This window comes from Scyliorhinus canicula, chromosome 7 (genome assembly GCF_902713615.1).
Source record: "Scyliorhinus canicula chromosome 7, sScyCan1.1, whole genome shotgun sequence".
NCBI lineage: Eukaryota > Metazoa > Chordata > Chondrichthyes > Carcharhiniformes > Scyliorhinidae > Scyliorhinus > Scyliorhinus canicula.
In genome coordinates, this window is record NC_052152.1 from 111,372,283 (window position 1) to 111,388,416 (window position 16,134).

At 44.1% G+C, this 16,134-nt stretch overlaps 1 protein-coding gene across 1 annotated transcript in view; it reads left to right on the forward strand.

Moving 5' to 3' along the window:
* Window positions 1–16,134, forward strand: part of zc3h13 (zinc finger CCCH-type containing 13) — a 129,819-nt gene that overhangs the window by 72,814 nt on the left and 40,871 nt on the right. Inside the window, exons 11-13 of the mRNA XM_038802332.1 lie at window positions 1,716–1,907; window positions 3,430–3,895; window positions 7,475–7,653. Coding sequence (XP_038658260.1) covers window positions 1,716–1,907; window positions 3,430–3,895; window positions 7,475–7,653 — 837 coding nt within the window. The remainder of the gene's footprint in view (window positions 1–1,715; window positions 1,908–3,429; window positions 3,896–7,474; window positions 7,654–16,134) is intronic.

Here is a 16,134-nt window from a genome sequence, read left to right on the forward strand (position 1 = left end):
GCCACTGGACTAGTAATCCAGAGAGCCAGGGTAATGCTCTGGGGTTCGTATCCCACCATGGTAGATGGTGACCTTTGAATCCAATGAATATCGGGAATACCATTAAACGAATGTCGATTGGTGTAAAAGCCCATCTGGCTAATGTCCTGGTTAGCACTGCTGCCTCACGGTGCAAGGGACCCGGGTTCAATTCCGGTTTTGGGTGACTGTCTGTTTGGCAGTTCCTCCGAATGCTCCGGTTTTCTCCCACAATCCAAATATGGGTGGCACGGTAGCACAGTGGTTAGCACTGTTGCTTCACAACGCCAGGGTCCCAGGTTCGATTTCCTGCTGGGTTACTGTCTGTGCGGAGTCTGCACGTCCTCCCTGTGCCTGCGTAGGTTTCCTCCGGCTGCTCCGGTTTCCTTCCACAAGTCCCGAAAAATGTGCTTTTAGGTAATTTGGATATTCTGAATTCTCCCTCCGTGTACCCAAACAGGTGCCGGAATATGACGACTAGGGGCTTTCCACAGTAACTTCATTTCAGTGTTAATGTAAGCCTACTTGTGACACTAATAAAGATTATTATAAAATGTGCAGGTTCAGTGGATTAGCCATGCTGATTTGTCCCTTAGTGTTCAAAGATGTGCAGGTTAGGTGGGGTTACGGGGATAAGGCAAGGAAATGGGCCTAGATAGGGTGCTATTTCGAAGGGTCGGTGCCGACTTGATGGGCAGAATGGCCACCTTCCACCCTGCAAGAATTCGACGGATATCTGAGTTAAACTCCACTCCAGGATTTAGAGCACATAATCTGATCTGACATTTCAGTGCAGTAATAAAAGACTAACATCCCTCAACCACCACCAAAACATTATCCTTTTATACCAGTACTACTTATGTTCAAATTACTTCAAAAGTAATCAATTGCACATCCACCATTTGACTTAAGGAGGTGAAAGGTGCTATATACAGACAAGTTCTTTTTTTCCTGGTGTTTCTTGATAGAACTGAGGACCTTTGCTAAATTATGAAATTGCATTTTTATTATCTCTAGTAATCCATTGTTTAACTGTGTTTGTCAGCTAGTAGAATTTTCCTCCTGGTATGCACCAGGAAAGGTGATTTTATTTGTACTACAACATGAAGATGCCTTCTTCACATGATTTATTTTTGCTGATTTTGTCACACTGACATATTACATTCCCTTCAGTCTTCACATCTTCTAATCTCTGTTGCTACCTGTGCTTCCTGTTTGTCAGATTGGTATAGTGCATGCCTACACAAAGTGAAAGAGTAATAATTTACTTGTTCTGCTTGTAATACCACACAGCTCTTTAACACAGATAAAACTACTGCTGTTATACCACAGCAAGGATCTGAGTGAGAAACATTCAACTCTGATTTTTGCAACTTTAGGAGCGTGTAGTCAATTTTTGTATGTGATCTTCATTAACAGCGAAACATCCTAGTGCTTTTTCTCTCTTTTTTTAAAATTTAGAATACCCAATTCATTTTTTCCAATTAAGGGGAAATTTAGCATGGCCAATCCACCCACCCTTTGGGTGGATGGGGGTTTTTGGGTCATCTTTGAGTTTGGGGGGGGGGGTGAAACCCAATCAATCGTAGTGCTTTTTCAATGATAGATTCAAGGACTATATTGTAAAGAGGGCCTATGTGTTTCTGGTGAAGTACTCATTTTGGATCACAAAATAAACAAATCTCTGATCTCTCTAGGGAGCCGTGGAACAGCAAGAAGCACTCAATTTGATACGCACAGCACGAGCAACAGTTACCATGAAAGCTGGGATACAAGAAGTGGATACACAGATAGAGATCGATACGAACGAGACCAAAACAGAGATGCTTCCTTTGATAGGCGGGGTCACACAGAAAGGGATAGACGTGAAAATAGAGATCGTGAAAGAGGTATGAGCAGCAATTGATGGTGTGTTGAAGCCAAATTGGCCTTCAGCTTAACCTCCCTCAGATCTAAAAGTGTTTCCATTGAAAGTTCTCAGTATCCCACCGTTTGAATAAGGAAAACCTGTTTTCATTATTGAAAGTGAATGTGAAATTTTGTTCTTGTGCTCTAGGCTCGAGGACTTTTCAGGAGTGCCAAGACATGTGCGGAGATGGTAGATAGAGGTGGAAGTAGGCAGCCTACATGATAAGGAGGACATTGAGTTGAAAGATAGGCTGAGGGTCAGATAATATGACTGACAGTCTGGAAAGGGACAGGGAAGGATTCGGTAGCAGGGAAAAGAGATTTCGGTGGAGGGCAGAGACCATGCTTCCTAGTGTTTAATTGGGGGAAATTTCTGCTCATTCAGTACTGGATGTTTTAACAAGTCGTATCTATTCAGAGCATTGGAAGAATTGAGAAAAGTGCTAATAAAGTAGAGCTGGGTGTTGTCAGCTGAAATGTGGAACCGGTCTTTGGCCCTTAACTTGCTCAGAGTGGCACTCTCTGGTGGATTGCCACTCTGGATAGACGCCCTTGCTGAAATTCCAAAGCCCCTGTCTTCCTCACTCAGGCTAGGTAAGACAGGAGCAGTGAAGCACGCCCCAGGTGCATCAGAAAGGTGTAACTCGGGAGCAGAGAAGAAAGAGTCGCCCCCTTTTAAAGGCACTAGCTGCTGTAAAGGAGATGTTTAAAGGGACAGTTTAAACATTTTAAATCCCCAAAGGCAGGGAAACATCCTTTCAACATCTACCTTATCAAGCCCTGGAACAATTTTTTGTATGTTTGAATGAGATTGCACCTCATTCTTCTGAAGAATACAGGCCCAGTCTCCTCGATCTCTCCTCTTTGGATATTCTTGCCATCCCAGGAATCAGTCTGGTGAACCTTTGTTGTACTTTTTCTGTGGCAAGTATATCCTTCCTTTGCTACGGCGACTATAGCTGTATGCAATACTCAGGTGCTGTCTCACCAAGGCTCTATACAATTGCGGCAACACTCGTTTACTGTACTCAAATTCTCTTACAATAAAGACCAAAATGCAATTCAATATATAATTCTAAAGGATATAGATTTAAATAAACTGTACTGTACCTAAATTTAGTTTTCAGACCTCCAAAGTCCCAAATATTCCCCAAAGTTCCATGCTAGGTGCAATTAATTAATTAATGGGATTTTTCTGTCCCCCTCATGAAACATATAAAAGACAAGAAAACTGCCACAAATTATTGCGTATGTTCTTCAAGATGACTTTTAGGCTGTGAAAGAATAGATTTGGAATTTTGCAACAGTAACTTTCAAAAGGAATATGAATATATACTTGAAAAGGAAATTCCTGCAGGGCCACAGAGCAAAGAGTGCAGGACTAATTGGGAAGGTGCCTCAAAAAATGGGCACAGACATAATGGACAGAATAATCTACTTCTTTCCTGTAAGATTCTATATGACTTGTTCTCTACTGATCCACGTACTCTTTTTATTTTACAGACCACACGGCTAGTTCTGCTACGCGACATCCAGGGCGGACTGATGATCATGACCATGAGGACAAAAAAGATGAGCGCAGATCAGATCGAGAAGAAAGGAGGGATGATAGGCTAAGGGAAAGAGAACGAGAAAGAGATCGTGACAAAGATCGAGATAGGGACAAGGAACGAGAAAAGGAAAGGGAGCTGGATCGGGAGCGAGAAAGAGCCCGTGAACGAGATCGAGAAAAGGAGCGAGAAAAAGAACGGGACAGGGGCAAGGAAAGAGAGCGAGAAAGGGACAGGGAGAGAGAAAGAGAGAGGGACAGAGAAAAGGAGAGAGAGAGGGTTAAAGATAGGGACCGGGAGAGGGAGAAACAAAAAGATTGGGATGAGAAAGATAAAGGAAGAGATGAACGCAAAGATAAAAAGGATGATCTGCGAGAGGACCGAGATTTGCGAGAAAGTCATGGAGAAAGAAAGACGAGGTATATTCATTCTTAGTACATTTGCAAAATTAATCTGCATGCTTTAACAGATCAAATTTTCAGTCTTATTGCGTGAACTGTTTAAGGGCAAATTGACTAATGCATGGAATTAAAGAAAAATGAGTTCAAAGACTGGTGCAGGCTGGAAGATCATTAATCAATTATCTGCTCCCAATAAAATTTTCATGACTTAGCTAATTTTGTGAATGCTGGCTACTAATCAATTATCAACACCTATGTAAATTAGCTTTCGCAAAACCACAAAGCAACTCACTAGCTGTTGCATAATTCAACAAACGTCTGGTAATCCTGATTCTTCTCTGAGGAACTAAGTTGAAGTAATGTTTTATTTCAGTAGACCTTTTAAGTATCCTAAATATTACTATAACCTTGGTCCCAGTATGTAATCAGAATGCTACACCAGACTAAGCACCTTTCGACATCCTTAATAAGTAATGTACCAAGAGCATAAACATCAAATTCTTACATAGGACATACAATAGTAGTTTAAATGTACAAACATGACTACGAATGAGCTGTTTTTTTTGTAGTGAGACATTGGCCAACAAGACAGGTGAATGATTGAGTGCTGCTCTGTAGTTGGACTCTCGGAGCTGAGCAAGATGCTGATTGGAGTCATGCTTCAGTTTTTGTTGCCTTCCTCAGGAGAAAAATGGCTTCTTGCTTTTTCATAGTTGTACGGCAGATATTGGGTACAGGCCACATGCTTGCCTTCCCTATTAATGCTAGAACACATTGTGTGACCAATTTGTATTCCTCATCAACTTAGTGATGGCGCTGCATGATTGGGATGCAATAAGGATTGTTTGAATTATTAAAAGTCCTATTGAGATCAGTTTCCATTCAGTTTTCTGTGGTACATAGTTAATCCTTCTGCATCACTGACACTATATTATGTCTAGAGCAAATTAGAATTAGGTTAAAAACATGATTATTCTATCTATATTATGCACATTGTCAATGATGCCCCAAGAATGAAAGAAATAAGACGTCAAAATTGGTCAACGTCAGTTATCTTTAATGTGGAATTTGTAAGTGTGACTTATAAATTTGTACGTGCATGGGCTAGTATATAATAAAATCTCATGGAACAGCAAGAATGGCTTACCAATGATGATAAAAACCCTAAACTGTGGATTCTGCACATAACTTTTGATTACAAAAATGGTTGTTTAGATTGAGGTATTAAAATTGTTGATTAATGCCTTAAATACATAAGGATGTTCAAACATATACATGCAAATATGTAAGCAGTTAAGCATTAACTAAGCAAAATATGCATTTTTAAGTAAGAATTAAGAAAAATTTGAGCTGAATATTTAAAGGATTAATTTTCACCTGAAATATTATTGCTGAAAAAGGAAGCATGCTACCAAAGATTTTGATCTTGCATCGTCAGGACAGCTCACAAGAAAATACCAACAGTAAAGGGAACAATAGTTTGTACTAATTGGCTGACAAGTGGACTCTGATTGGCAGAGCCGTTACCATAGGGAATGCAGCCGGAAACCATTAATTGCCAAGCTTTTCGTTCAAATTCAAACCAGGCAGATTCACTATGATTAGTTCGGGTATTGCATATTCTCCCCGTGTCTGTGTGGATCTCACCCCCACAGCACAAAAAGATGTGCAGGGTAGGTGAATTGGCCGCGCTAAATTGCCCCTTAATTGCTGTGCGGAGTCTGCACGTTCTCCCTGTGTGTGCGTGGGTTTCCTCCGGGTGCTCCGTTTTCATCCCACAGTCGAAAGATGTGCAGATTAGGTGGATTGGCCATGATAAATTGCCCTTAGTGTCCAAAAAAGGTTAGATGGGGTTACTGGGATAGGGGGAGGTGCGGGCTTGGGTAGAGTGCTCTTTCCAAGAGCCGGTGCAGACTCGATGGGCCGAATGGTTTCTTTCTGCACTGTAAATTCTATGAATTGGAAAAAAACAATTGAGTACTCTAAAAAAAAAAATTTTAATGATTGGTTACGCTAATGTCCTGGAGAAAGAACCAGGAAATGGCAAAAAAGCTTCACAGTTAACTCTTTCCTGCTGCACTCTCCATGGCAACACCTCTACCATTCAGAGTCCACTTGCCAAACAGTCAGGACTTTGAAAGGAATATGTGGCAACCCAGGCACTTCACTCACACTCTCCTCCAACCACTGTCTGCCCCACCTGTGACAGAGACTAGGTCATGCATTGGACTCCTCAGTCACCTGAGAACTCAATTTTCGTATGGAAGCAAGTCAGCCTTGACTTTGCGGGACTGCTCAAGAAGAAGTATAAATTGTTGCTCCCTTTACTCTTGGAATTTTCTTGTGAGCCATCTGTCCTGATGAGTGTAAGATAAAAATCTTTGATAGCATGTCTCTTTTCAGAAATATTCATTTTACATTATCAAACTATTATAAATGTTCCTCAACCAAAGTTAAAAAACAGTCCCACAAGCCCTATTTTGATTTATTTATTGTCACATGTACCGAAGTACAGTGAAAAGTATTTTCTGCGGCCGAGGGAACGTACACAGTATGTACATAGTAGACAAAAGAATAATCAACACAGAACATTGACAAATGGTACATCAACAAACAGTGATTGGTTACAGTGCGGAATAAGGGGCCAAACAAAGCAAATACATGAGCAAGAGTAGCATAGGGTGTCGTTAATAGTCTTCTTACAGGGAACAGACCAATCCGAGGGGGAGTCTTTGAGGAGTCTTGTAGCTGTGTGGATGAAGCAGATTTCGAGCACATATTAGTTAAAAATGAAAAGGTCTTGTGTAATATTTCCTTAATATTAAAAAATAATTTCAAGAAAATCTTGTGCACCACATACTACAATGGTACATTGTGAAGTCTGTTTTGCATCAAGTTGGTTGTTCTTGACGAATGCGCATATGGGTACTATAGTGGGTTGAAACACCCTTGGACCATATGAATGGGGGTGGCGGGTGGAAAGCAGTCAATTGTCCTGCTCTTGGATGCTTTCTGGAAATATGTACTGGGAATGTATGTTGGCAGACCGGTGGGCAACTCACAGGATCAATTGGTAGTAAGGATCACTACAGAGCCCACTAATTGTAACTGTCAACATTTACTGCTGAATGGCAGCAGTTTAGCGTGCCAAAGGATTGTTAGAGACCATGGAATCATGACCCTGCATGGGTTTTATCTCAAGAACTAGAAGAAGAAACTCAGACAATCAATAAATGCAACTTTGACTGAAATAAGTAGAAATTGCAACTTGGACTTTTATTTAAACCAGGGCTTCGCAAACTGTGGGTCGTGACCTCAAGAGGGATTGTGTGACGAGCCTTTGGGGTCGCGAGTTCACAGGCAGCAGCAGGATCACATGAAGTCTGAGGCATTAAATTGGGGTGACACTGGGAAAAAGTTTAGCAAGCGCTGATTTATTCACTTTATTTGTGGAATAATATAAGCAGCAATAATTTTCTCTAGCTTAATGATGCAGTCTCCAGAAGGGGACTTAACTGGGATTTGGAATCCGCTTCTGACTCCTGTATCACTGTTGTGCCAAAATGTATCCAAAACTGCTTTCCATTGTTTCAAAAGTGGCTGTATAACTGGATCTTGTGAGTTGCTGTACATCCAGTGTGTCCATGATATTGAATTTATACTGATTTTTTTCTACCAGAAACGACCTCGAACTGAAAGCAGCCTCAGTCCATTGGCAAAGCGTATCCGTGAGGAATCTCCCGATAGTGATACCTACAACAGTAGTGATGAGAAAGGTAAGTCTAGTATGCACTGATTTTATAATCCCAGCCTCTACAGTCATTAAATGGTGCCAAACAAATCAGCTGTTTATATTCTGTGCACTCCTGTGTCCTGCGAAAGGCTTTAATCACCATAACCTCTTCAACACTTGGTATGAATTTTCAGGAGGTTTTCTATAAGTTAATTTGTGGGAAATTATTATTCATAGGGATGTCTACTCTTCCTTATTCATAGTCCATGAGTGGAATTTTATGGCGCTGTCACGGTGGGGCAGGCCCCTAAAATGCATCAACGATGCATAAATGGAACCTGACAAAGTTGGTGGAGGAGGTTAGGGGGACTTTAGGAGATTGGATACGTTACACCTGACACTGGTGGGGAGGGTCCAGGTGATAAAAATAACCGTTCTGCCAAGGTTCCTGTTTGCATTCCAAACCCTCCCGATGGGAAGCGAGTTCAGGTAAATGCAAGTTAGAGTCTTTGCATAGAAGGAATGGAGCGGGTTTCCCAAGCTGCCGGAGTATACTCTGTTGGAGCGGTTGCTGCTCCTGGACGTGGAAGAGGAGGGTAAGATTGGGGTTATATACTGGTGGCGGGGGGTGGGGGGCGGGGCAAGTGGTGTGGATTAACGAGAAATGGGAGGAGTAGCTGGGGGAGGGGGGGAAGATAGGATGGGATATGTGGAGTGAGGCAATGCGCAGGGTGAATTCGACCTCGTCCTGCGCGAGGATGAGTTTGATTCTGTTTAAGGTGGTGCACAGGGTGCATATGACTCAGACTAGGATGAGTGGGTCTTCCTGGGGATGGCAGACAAATGTGGGCAAGGACCATCAAATCAAGCACATATATATGTTCTGGGGCTGTGAGAAGTTGGAGAGATACTGGGAGGAGATGTTTGGGACGTTATCAAAGATTGTGGGGGTAGAGGCCGGGCCGAACCCTATGGTGATGATTTTTGGTGTGTTGGAAATGCCAAACTGATGGAGGGGAGGAAGGCTGAAGTTGTGGCGTTTGCCTCTCTTGTTGCCCGACGAAGGATTCTGTGGGAATGGCAGTCGACAACGCCACCATGGTGGGTGTGGCCAGGCTGGGGGACCTGTATGACTTTCTCTGGCTGGAAAAGATCAAGTTCAAATTGAGAGGATCAGTGGAGGGCTTTGAGATACAGTGGAGACTATTCATGACCATGTTTAAGGAATTGTTTGTCGCAGGGGTGGTGAGGGAGGAGTGAAAAGGGGGCAAAACCTGCACCAACTGTGAGGTATGGAGGATGTTTTCTGATTTATTTATATTTTTGTACCTTCGAATATGTTTGGAATAAAATACATTTTTTTTTAATGTTTAACTTTGATGGGACCAGAAAATCCCACTGGCAGAAGGGGCTGTCTGGTTCTATCCCTTGTTATTCACCTACACTTTGGCTGGAAATCTGCTCTTTAAAGCTAGCCTTAAGGTGACTATAAAGCCAGGATTAGCCATAAGCAGCCTTACTCTCCCAACTTCTTTCCCACTTTGTGAGGTGCTCATGTTTGTTTTGGCTCTGCACAACGACATGCAAGCTGAATAGGGTGAAAATCTACTAGCAACATTATGGCAACAGTTCCATTCTGCCTATGGTGCCTGCTGAATTTATATAATCCATCTGGATGCAATCTTTTGCACATCATTAAGACCATTTTTTGCTTTACAACGTGAAATGCAATACAGTAGTCCCCCTTTATAACGCGGGTGTTGGGGTCTAAGACAGCCACCCGCGTTGTAACCGAGCCGCGGATATCCACGATGGGGGTTTTAAATTTATTTAAAAATCTCTGCTAGCGCTTCCCATTGAGAGTCTACGGGGGGCGGGGGGAGAGGTCAGACCCCCGTAGACTCACAATGGGAAGCGCTAGCATAGATTTTTAAATAAATTTAAAACCCCCATCGTGGATCCAATTAAAATTTCAGCGGCCGGCTCACTTTGATCCGGAGAGGGAAGCTGCTCTCACTGAAATCAGCCGGCCGCTGAAATTGACACTGCCCGCTGCTCTCTCCCTCCAATCCAACTTTTAAGTTTTAATGTTTCTGATTGGAGGGAGAGAGCAGCCGGCAGTGTCAATTTCTTTTTTTTTCCTCCGGCTTGCCCCCTCTCCCCCCACATCCTCCAACTAGACCCCTCTCCCCCCCACACCCTCCGACTCGCCCCCTCTCCCCCCCAACACCCTCCGGCTCGCCCCCTCTCCCCCCACACCCGCCGGCTCGCCCCCTCTCCCCCCACACCCTCCGGCTCGCCCCCTCTCCCCCCACATCCTCCGGCTCGCCCCCTCCCCACACCCTCCGGCTCACCCCCTCTCCCCCCACAGCGTCCAGCTCGCCCCCTCTCCCCCCACACCTTCCGGCTCGCTCCCTCTCCCCCACACCCTCCGGCTCTCCCCCACACCCTCCTGCTCTCCCCCACAGCGTCCAGCTCGCCCCTCTCCTCCCACACCTTCCGGCTCGCTCCCTCTCCCCCTCTCCCCCACACCCTCCTGCTCTCCCCCACAGCGTCCAGCTTGCCCCCTGTCCCCCCACACCCTCCGGCTCGCCCCCCCCCACACCCTCCGGCTCACCCCCTCCCCCCCCTCTCCTCCCCCGTCCCCCAACACCCGCAGGGCCCCCCTCTCTCCCCCAACACCCGCAGGTCCACCCTCTCTCCCCCACACCCCCAGGGGGGTCTCCCCCACACCCCCAGGGGGGTCTCCCCCACACCCGCCCACACCAGCTCCCCCCCAACACCCGCCCCCCCACCTCTCCCCCCCCCCCCCCCCCCCAACACCCGCAGGACCCCCCTCTCTCCCGCAACACCCGCAGGGCCCCCCTCTCTCCCCCACACCCCCAGGGGGGTCTCCCCCACACCCGCCCCCCTCCTCTTCCCCCCCCAACACCCGCCCCCCTCCTCTCCCCCCCCACCCGCCCTCCCCACACCAACCTTGCTGTCATGGATGACCCTATCAGGACCAAGGAGCTCCAAACAGCATCACTTAAGGGATCAATTCAGTGCAAAAACCTCGCCATCTTGCGATCCTCTTCTTCCCCCCCCCCCCAAACACCCCCCCCCCCCTCTTCTCCCCCCCCCCCCCCCCCCCAACACCCGCCCCCCCCTCTTCTCCCCCCCAACACCCTCCCCCCCCCCCCCCCCCCCCTCGGCAGTGTCAATTTCAGCGGCCGGCTGATTGTTTCAGTGAGAGAGCAGCTTCCCTCTCTGGATCAAAGTGAGCCGGCCGCTGAAATTGACACTGCCCGCTGCTCTCTCCCTCCAATCCAACTTTTAAGTTTTAATGTTTCTGATTGGAGGGAGAGAGCAGCGGGCAGTGTCAATTTCAGCGGCCGACTCACTTTGATCCAGAGAGGGAAGCTGCTCTCACTGAAATAATCAGCCGGCCGCTGAAATTGACACAACTGACAGTTGGGGTCCATAATCCCCCCCGCGGTATATCGCGAACCGCGGTATAACGGGGGACTACTGTATACAACATTAAAGTCATTCCCTTGTCTCATTGTTCATTGATTTAGAATACTGGACCATTTCCCTGTTGTTATGGGCCAGGGTTTAGAGAACCCCAAGATGTTTAATGGAGTTCACCTGACCCACAACCTTTACTAGATTGTGGTATGGGGAGCACACGGCCCACTCTACAGGTGTAGTACAGCAGAAATCGCAAAGTATTTTTTAAAGCAAAACAATGTTTATTCTATGAACTCAAGTTAACCTTTTTAAAACATACAGTGAACATCTTAGCAACCATTAATTCAAATACAACCCCCAAAGAATACACCACTAAATAATCCTTAAGCTTTCCTTTTAACATCCATAAGACATAAATAAAAACCTTTTAACAGAAGTACATCTGGTTTAAATTCACTACTGAAAACAGTTTTAATTCTGAATTCACCAAATAATCAAGAGATAGTCTTTTCATGACAGAGAGAACAACAGTACACCTGCTTTGTCTGGCTCCAGCTCCAACTCTAAAACGAAACCAAAAAAACGGACACACCCAAGCTTTTCTCAAAGTGAAACTAAAAAGCGGAGCCAGAGCTCAGCTCCACCCACACTCTGACATCACGGCAGTAAAATGAGCAGACAAACATTTCTTAAAGTGACATTCTCATGGCATCTCCCCCCCCAGAAAAAAAAATAAACCATCAACTTCAAGATGGTTTCATTTTTCACCTTTCCATTTTCCTTAAGAAATGCACACAGTGAATATACTTTTTTGTTTAAAAAACAACACACTCAAACATGTATAATAATATAGTTAATTTTTTGTTCTTCCTCCAACTGGAATCCTTCTCGATTGACAGTCTCTTTGAACAAGAAGGTCTCTGCACGATCCATCCATTTCTCTACACCTCAGCATTTCTCTTCATAGTCAGTTACTTAGTTCAATCTGATCACAGAGTCCCTTGTAATTCTCCAATACAGGAGCATTGGTTATCACAACTTTCAGGCAGTCAAATGCCTGTTGAAGCTCCGCTGTCCACTGAAATTTTCGACGTTTCTTCAGCAAGTCCATTAGTGGAGCAACCACGCTAGAAAAATTTTCCGCAAATGTTCGATCAAATCCACTCATGCCAAGAAATCACATTATTACCCTTTGTGTCGAGGGTATTGGAAACTCCCCAATAACTGTTGGTTTCACATCATTGGGACCATTCGACCCTGTCCGATTGTATGGCCAAGGAAAGTTACTTGGGCGTTTCCAAATTCACTTTTGGCTAGGTTTAGCACCAAAGCCGCCTCCTGAAGTCGATCGAATAATTTCATCAAATGTTTTAAAAGTTCTTTCCATGTCTGGCTGAAAATTACCAGATCGTTGATGTATACCGCACAATTGAGTAATCCTGAAACAACTTTGTTAGTTAACCGTTGAAATGTGGCTAGGGTGTTTTTCATGCCAAATGGCATTACTTTGAATTGGTATATACCATCTGGAGCCACAAAAGCTGAAATCTCCTTCGCCCTTTCGGATAAAGGTACCTGCCAGTAACCTTTAAGTAAATCCAGTTTGGAAATAAAAGCTGATTGTCCCACTTTCTCAATGCAATCCTCCAAACGTGGGATAGGATAAGAGTCCGTTCTTGTAACTGCATTAGCCTTTCTATAGTCCACACACAGCCGTTGGGTGCCGTCTGGTTTAGGTACCATCACTATGGTTGAGCTCCATTGGCTGCAACCCACTTCAATTATGCCATTTTTAAGCATACTCTCGATCTCTTTGTTAACCTGTGCCGATTTTAGCGGGTTAAGTCTGTATGGATGTTGTTTGATTGAAACAGCATTTCCCACATCTACATCATGTATAGCCATTTTAGTACTTCCCAATTTACCTCTACAAACTTGCCCATGTGATATTAATAACTCTTTCAGGTCAGTCCGTTTTTCCTCTGGAAGGTAACTCAACAATTTATCCCAATTTTTAAGAACATCCTCGTTTTCCAATTTAATTTGAGGTATGTCAAATTCACAGTCACCTGGATTTGGTTTGTCATTTTAAGTTAGAATCATTAAAACCTCCTTTTTCTCTCCTTCCCTTTCAAAGTACCTTTTAAGCATATTCACAAGACACACTAGGTGAGTTTTCCTTCTATCTGGCTTTCGTACCACATAATTCACCTCACTTAATTTCCTTTCAATCTGACAAGGTCCACAAAACCTTGCTTTTAAAGGTTCACCTACCACTGGTAACAATACTAAAACTTTATCTCCACTGGCAAAACTACGAACTTTGGATTTCTTGTCCACTACTCGTTTCATCACATTTTGTGCAACTATTAAATGTTGTCTAGCCAATTCACCTGCTCTATTTAATCATTCTCTAAAATTTGACACGTAATCCAATAATGTAAGTTCGAACTGCTCACTCACCAATTTTTCCTGAATCAATTTAAGTGGTCCTCTGACCTCATGACCAAAAATTAGTTCAAAAGGACTAAATTTGGTTGACTCATTACGTGCATCCCTAATTGCAAACAGTCCGAATGGAATTCCTTTATCCCTATCCTCTGGATAGTCTTGACAAGCCCTCAACATTGTCTTTAATGTCTGAATCCACCTTTCTAACACTCCCTGCGATTCTGGATGTACGCAGTTTAGATTAGATTAGAACATTACAGTGCAGTACAGGCCTTTTGACCCTCAGTGTTGCGCCTACCTGTGAAACCAATCTAAAACCCATCTACACTATTCCATTATCATCCATATGTTTATCCAATGACCATTTAAATGCTCTTAATGTTGGCGAGTCCACTACTGTTGCAGGCAGGGCATTCCACGTCCCTACTACTCTCTGAGTAAAGAACCTACCTCTGACTTCTGTCCTATTAATATCACCCCTCAATTTAAAGCTATGTCCCCTTGTGCTAGCCATCACCATCTTGAGGAAAAGACCGTCACTGTCCACCCTATCTAATCCTCTGATCATCTGGAATTCCTCTATTAAGTCACCTCTTAACCACCTTCTCTCTAACGAAAACAACCTCAAGTCCCTCAGCCTTTCCTCATCCCTCCATACCAGGCAACATCCTGGTAAATCTCTTCTGCACCTTTCCAATGTTTCCGCATCCTTCCTATAATGCGGCCGCACCAGAGTTTTGTACAACTGCAACATGACCTCATGGCTCCAAAACTCAATCCCTCTACCAATAAAAGCTAACACACCGTACGCCTTCTTAACAACCCTCTCAACCTGGGTGGCAACTTTCAGGGATCTATGTACATGGACACCGAGATCTCTCTGCTCATCCACACTACCAAGAATCTTACCATTAGCCCAGCACTCTGTATTCCTGTTATTCCTTCCTTAATGAATCACCTCACACTTTTATGCATTAAACTCCATTTGCCACTTCTCAGCCCAGGTCTCCAGCTTATCTATGTCCCTCTGTAACCTGCAACATCCTTCCACACTGTCCACTACTCCACCGACTTTAGTGTCTTCCACAAATTTACTCACCTATCCTTCTACGCCCTCCTCCAGGTCATTTATAAAAAATAACAAACAGCAGTGGCCCCAAAACAGATCCTTGTGGTACGCCACTCGTAACTGAATTCCAGGCTGAACATTTCCCATCAACCACCACCCTCTGTCTTCTTACAGCTAGCCAATTGCTACTAAATCACCCTCAATCCCATGCCTCCGTGTTTTCTGCAATAGCCTACCGTGGGGAACCTTATCAAACGATTTACTGAAATCCATATACACCACATCAACTGATGTACCCTCGTCCACCTGTTTGGTCACCTTCTCAAAGAACTCAATAAGGTTTGTGAGGCACGACCTACCCTTCACAAAACCGTGTTGATTATCCCTAATCAAATTATTCCTTTCTAGATGATTATAAATCGTATCTCTTATAATCCTTTCCAAGACTTTGCCCACAACAGAAGTAAGACTCACTGGTCTATAGTTACTGGGGTTGTCTCTACTCCCCTTCTTGAACAAGGGGACAATATTTGCTATCCTCTAGTCTTCTGGCACTATTCCTGTAGACAATGACGACATAACGATCAAAGCCAAAGGCTCTGCAATCTCCTCCCTAGCTTCCCAGAGAATCCTAGGATAAATCCCATCTGGCCATGGGGACTTATCTATTTTCACACTTTCCAGAATTGGTAACACCTCCTCCTTATGAACCTCAAACCCGTCTAGTCTAGTAGCCTGTAACCTAGTATTCTCCTCAACAACATTTTCTTTTTCCTGTGTGAGTACTGACAAACAATATTCATTTAGCGCCTCTCCTATCTCCTCGGACTCCACGCACAACTTCCCACAACTGTCTTTGACTGGCCCGACTCTTACCCTAGTCAGTCTTTTATTCCTGACATACCTATAGAAAGCTTTAGGGTTTTCCGTGATCCTACCTGCCAAGGACTTCTCATGTCCCCTCCTGGCTCTTCTCAGCTCTCTAGGTCCTTTCTAGCTAACTTGTAACTCTCGAGCGCCCTAACTGAACCTTCACGTCTCATCTTTACATAAGCCTCCTTCTTCCTCTTGACAAGTGATTCAACTACTTTAGTAAACCACGGTTCCCTCCTGTGACCACTTCCTTCCTGCCTGACAGGTACATACTTATCAAGGACACGCAGTTGATTTAAATTTATTCCTAAGCTATCCATAACTTCTTTGAATAACCTTGAGGTAAAATTTGATCCTTGATCCGATTGTATTTCTGTGGGTAGTCCATATCCAGTAAAGAATTTAAGTAACTCCTCCACAATCTTTTTAGTTGTAATATTAAGTTCTGGAATGCCCTCTGGAAACCTAGTAGACACATCTATTATAGTGAAAAGATATTGATTCCCACTTTTCATTTTAAGAAGTGCTCCTACAGGTTAAGCAATCAATTAGGAGCCTTGTAAAAGGTTCCTCAAATGCTGGAATGGGTATTAAGGGCACTGGTTTTATCGCTGCTTGAGGTTTCCCTATCACTTGACATGTGTGACATGATTGACAAAATTTAACTACATCTTTATG